Raw genomic sequence first — 5,041 nt, forward strand, 5'->3', positions numbered from 1 at the left:
CCCCAAATTCCTCCCCCAATCCCCATTTTTCCCGAAATCCCCCCAATTTGCCCCAAAATGCCGTTTCCCCAGCACAGCCTGGAGCCGACGGCGCGGCTGCTCCGGGAGCGGCTGCGGAGGGAGGTGCAGGAAAAACGGGGCAAAAAACGGGAAAATCGGCAAAAAACGGAAAAAACCTCGGAAAAACGGGAGAAAAACCTGGAAAATCGGGAAAAAACCGCGGAAAAGCCGGAGAAAAACGCGGAAAAACGGGAAAAAAACCGGGAAAAATGGGAAGGAACGGCGGAAAATCGGGGAGAGCCCGCGGAAAAATGGGGGAAAAACCTGGAAAATCGGGAAAAAACGGCGGAAAATCGGGAGAAAAACCTGGAAAAACCAAAAAAACCGGCGGAAAAATGGGGGGAAAACCCGGAAAATCGGGAAAAAAACCCCGAGGAGGAAGAGGAGGAAGAGGAGGAGGGGGAGAGCCCCTCCCCCCACCCGAAACCTGCGGAATTCCAATAAAAAAATTCCCAAAAATTTCCTAAAAATCCTTCCTGATGGGCCTGGAATTCCTGGGGGACCCCAAAAAGGGGCTGGGTTCCCCAAAATTCGCCGGAATTGGGAAAAAAATTCCCGAGGTTGGAACAGGTGGGTGGGGGGGGGGCAGCGCTTCCCTGGATTCCGCCCGAAATTCCCCAAATTCCCCAAAATTCCCCCAAAATCCCCCGGATCTCCCCCCAAAATTCCCCATTTTCCTCCAAAAAAATCCCCATTTCCCCAAAAAATTCCCCTTTTTCCCCCCAAAATTCCCCATTCTCCCCCCGAAATTCCTCATTTTCTTCCCAAAATTCCAATTTTCCCCCCATTTTCCCCCCAAATTCCTGATTTTCCCCCAAAAAATTCCCCTTTTTCCCCCGAAATTCCTCAGTTTCTTCCCAAAATTCCCCATTTATCCTGGATCTCACCCCCCAAATTCCTCATTTTCTCCCAAAATTTCCCTTTTTCCTCCCAAAATTCCCCCTTTCCCCCCTGAAATTCCCCATTTTCTCCCAAAATTTCTCTTTTTCCTCCCAAAATTCTCCATTTTCCCCCCAAAATTCCCCCAAATCTCCCCTAAATCCCCTCAAATTCCCCAAAATTCCCCCGGATTCCACCGAAATTCCTTGGATTTCCTCCTGAAATCCCCAAAATTCCCCAGAATTTTCCCCAAATTCACCCAAATCCCCCAAATTCCCTCAATTTCCCCCCAAATTTCCCTGAAATTCCTGATATTCTCCCAGATTTTCTCCCGAATCCTCTCAAATTCTCCCAAATTTCTCATTTTCTCCCCCAAAGGCCTAAAATTCTCCCAAATTCTCCCCAAATTTCCCTGAATTCCCACAAATCTCCCACGTTCGGGCTGAAATTCCCAAATTTCTCCCAAATTTCATCGTTTCTTCCTCAAAATTCCCCCAAATCCCCACAAATTCTCCACATTTTGGCCGAAATCCCCAAATTCCTGCAGATTTCCCCAATTTTCCCCAAGAATTCCCCCAAATTCTCCAAAATCTCCCCAAAATTCTCCCAAATTCCTTCAGTTCCTTCAAATCTCCCCCCAAATTCCCAAAATTTCCCTCAAATCCCCCCAAAAAACCCAAAATTTGCCTCAAATCTCCCAATTCCCAAAAATCTCCCCCCGAATTTCCCAGATTCCTGTGAATTTCCCCCAAAATTCTGCCCCAAATCCCAGAATTTCCCCCAAATTCCCCTTTTTTCTCCCCCCCCCTCAGAAAAAGCGGATTTGTCCTAAATCCCGGCTTTTCCCCCAAATCCGCCGCTTCTCAAATCCGCCGGAAAAAAACCCAAAAGCACCAAAAATCCGCATTTTTCAGGGGAAAAAAAAAAGGCAGGATTTGGGTCTGTGGTGCCCAAAAAAAGGGAATTTTGGGGGAATTTCCCGGGAATTTGGGATCGCCCGGGGCCGGCGGGGTCGGGAATTTTGGGAGCTCGGGGTCAAAATCCGGGGGAAAACCCCGGAAAATTGGGAAAATCCTCGGACTGAAGGAAAATCCCCCGAAACTGGGGCGAATCCCGAGGGATTTGGGAAAATCCCCGCGCGGCCCCGAGGGCTTCGGGGGTTAATTAATTGATTAATGAGGGGGTAGCGAGGGGTGTTAATTGGATTAACTGGGGGGGAGGAGCGGGGGGCAGGAATGGGGCAGAAATGGGGCAGGAAATGGGGCAGAAATGGGGCAGGAAATGGGGCAGGAATGGGGCAGGAGTGGGGCAGGAAATGGGGCAGGAGTGGGGCAGGAATGGGGCAGGAAATGGGGCAGGAAATTTTTGGATCTGTGGGTCAGGTTCAGATCCATGGGGCCGGTTCAGATCCGTGGGTCAGTTTCGGATCTGTGGATCAGGAATCTGTGGGGCCGGTTCAGATCTATGGGGCTGGTTCGGATCCCTGGGGCCGGTTGGGATCCGTGGGTCACTTTTGGATCTGTGGATCAGTTTTGGATCCGTGGGGCTGGTTCGGATCTATGGGGTCAGTTTGGATCTGCGTGTCCGTGTTGGATCCGTGGGTCTGGTTTGGATCTGTGGGTCAGAGATCTGTGGGTCCGGTTCGGATCCCTGGGTCAGGTTCCGATCTATGGGGTCGGTTTGGATCTATGGGTCACGTTCAGATCCCTGGCTCCGGTTCAGATCTGCGGCTCCGGTTTGGGTCCGGTTCGGATCCGTGGGGCCAGTTCGGATCTATAGGTTCTGTTCAGATCTATGGGGCCGGTTCGGATCTGTGGGTCAGGGATGGATCCGTGGGTCAGGGATCCCTGGGGCCGGTTTGGATCCGTGGGGCTGGTTCAGATCTATAGGTTCCGTCCAGATCTATGGGGCCGGTTCGGATCTGTGGGTCAGGGATGGATCCGTGGGTCAGGGATCCCTGGGGCCGGTTTGGATCCGTGGGGCTGGTTCAGATCTATAGGTTCCGTCCAGATCTATGGGGCCGGTTCGGATCTGTGGGTCAGGGATCCGCGGCTCCGGTTCGGATCTATGGGGCCGGTTTGGATCTGTGGGGCCGGTTCGCATCTCTGGGTCAGTTTTGGATCCCTGGCTCCGGTTCGGAAAACTGACCCACGGATCCAAAAGTGACCCACGGATCCAAAAGTGACCCACAGATCCGAACTGACCCCATAGATCCGGACTGGACCTACGGATCCAAACCGGCCCCACGGATCCAAACTGGACCCACGGATCCAAACCTGACCCACAGATCCGAACCGGAGCCACGGATCTGAACCGGCCCCATGGGTCTGAACCAACCCCACAGATCCAAACCTGACCCACAGATCCCACCCAGACCCACGGATCTAAACCAGCCCCAGAGATCCATCCCAGCTTTATATCCCAGCCGACATCCCAGCCCCACATCCCTGATCCCATTTCCCCTTGCAGGTTCCTCATGGGCCCGTGTGGCAGCCGGACGAGCCGGCGGCCGGCGACAAGGCGGCGCGCGCCATCGTCTACTTCGTGGCCATGATGTACCTGTTCCTGGGCGTGTCCATCATCGCCGACCGCTTCATGGCCTCCATCGAGGTGATCACGTCGCGCGAGAAGGAGATCACCGTCACCAAGGCCAACGGCGAGACCAGCGTGGGCACGGTGCGCATCTGGAACGAGACCGTCTCCAACCTGACGCTGATGGCGCTGGGCTCCTCGGCGCCCGAGATCCTCCTGTCGCTCATCGAGGTGTGCGGCCACCGCTTCCAGGCCGGCGAGCTGGGCCCGGGCACCATCGTGGGCAGCGCCGCCTTCAACATGTTCGTGGTGATCGCCGTGTGCGTCTACGCCATCCCGGCGGGCGAGAGCCGCCGCATCAAGCACCTGCGCGTCTTCTTCGTCACGGCCTCGTGGAGCATCTTCGCCTACATCTGGCTCTACCTCATCCTGGCTGTCATCACGCCGGGCGTGGTGCAGGTGTGGGAGGCCTTCCTCACCTTGCTCTTCTTCCCGGCCTGCGTGGTGTTCGCCTGGGCGGCCGACAAGAGGCTGCTCTTCTACAAGTACGTCTACAAGCGCTACCGCGCCGACCCGCGCAGCGGCATCATCATCGGCACCGAGGCCGAGCGCCCGCCCAAGGACCTGGAGGCCGACGGCGGCTTCCCGGCGCTGCCCGAGCCCGAGCCCGGCGCCGGGTCGCCGTCGCCGACGCCCGAGGAGAAGGAGCTGGACGAGAGCCGGCGCGAGGTGATCCAGATCCTGAAGGACCTGAAGCAGAAGCACCCGGAGAAGGAGCTGGAGCAGCTCCTGGACGCCGCCAACTACATGGCGCTGGTGCACCAGCAGAAGAGCCGCGCCTTCTACCGCATCCAGGCCACGCGGCTCATGACCGGCGCCGGCAACGTGCTCAAGAAGCACGCGGCCGAGGCGGCGCGGCGCTCGCCCGCCCTGCCCGGCGAGGACGACGAGGACGACGAGGAGGACGAGGCGTGCAGCCGCATCTTCTTCGAGCCGTGCCTGTACCACTGCCTGGAGAACTGCGGCTCGGTGACGCTGGCCGTGGCGTGCCAGCAGGGCCTGGGCGCCAACCAGACCTTCTACGTGGACTTCCGCACCGAGGACGGCTCGGCCAAGGCGGGCTCGGACTACGAGTACAGCGAGGGCACGCTCATCTTCAAGCCGGGCGAGACGCGCAAGGAGCTGGCCATCGGCATCATCGACGACGACATCTTCGAGGAGGACGAGCACTTCTTCGTGCGCCTGCTGAACCTGCGCGTGGGCGACGCCGAGGGCATGTTCGAGGCCGACTCCGAGGACCACCCCAAGGGCAAGCTGGTGGCGCCGCTGGTGGCCACGGTGACCATCCTGGACGACGACCACGCCGGCATCTTCGGCTTCCGGGAGCGCTCGGTGCGCGTCAGCGAGTGCCAGGGCCACGTGGAGGTGACGGTGGTGCGCAGCTCCGGCGCCCGCGGCACCGTCATGGTGCCCTTCCGCACCGTGGAGGGCACGGCGCGCGGCGGCGGCGTCGACTACGAGGACGCCAGCGGGGAGCTGGAGTTCCGCAATGACGAGACGGCGTGAGGGC

The 5,041-nt window shown here is 57.9% G+C and overlaps 1 protein-coding gene across 1 annotated transcript; it reads left to right on the plus strand.

Annotated features, from left to right (window-relative positions):
• Positions 1–3,474: 3,474 nt before the first annotated feature.
• LOC121350499 (sodium/calcium exchanger 2-like) lies at positions 3,475–5,037 on the plus strand. Its single transcript, XM_041461869.1, has one exon. It carries the CDS (start codon positions 3,490–3,492, stop codon positions 5,035–5,037), a length of 1,548 nt encoding a protein of 515 aa, XP_041317803.1. The 5' UTR covers positions 3,475–3,489.
• Positions 5,038–5,041: the final 4 nt, after the last annotated feature.

Source organism: Pyrgilauda ruficollis, unplaced genomic scaffold (genome assembly GCF_017590135.1).
Source record: "Pyrgilauda ruficollis isolate IOZ18807 unplaced genomic scaffold, ASM1759013v1 scaffold1564, whole genome shotgun sequence".
Taxonomy (NCBI): domain Eukaryota; kingdom Metazoa; phylum Chordata; class Aves; order Passeriformes; family Passeridae; genus Pyrgilauda; species Pyrgilauda ruficollis.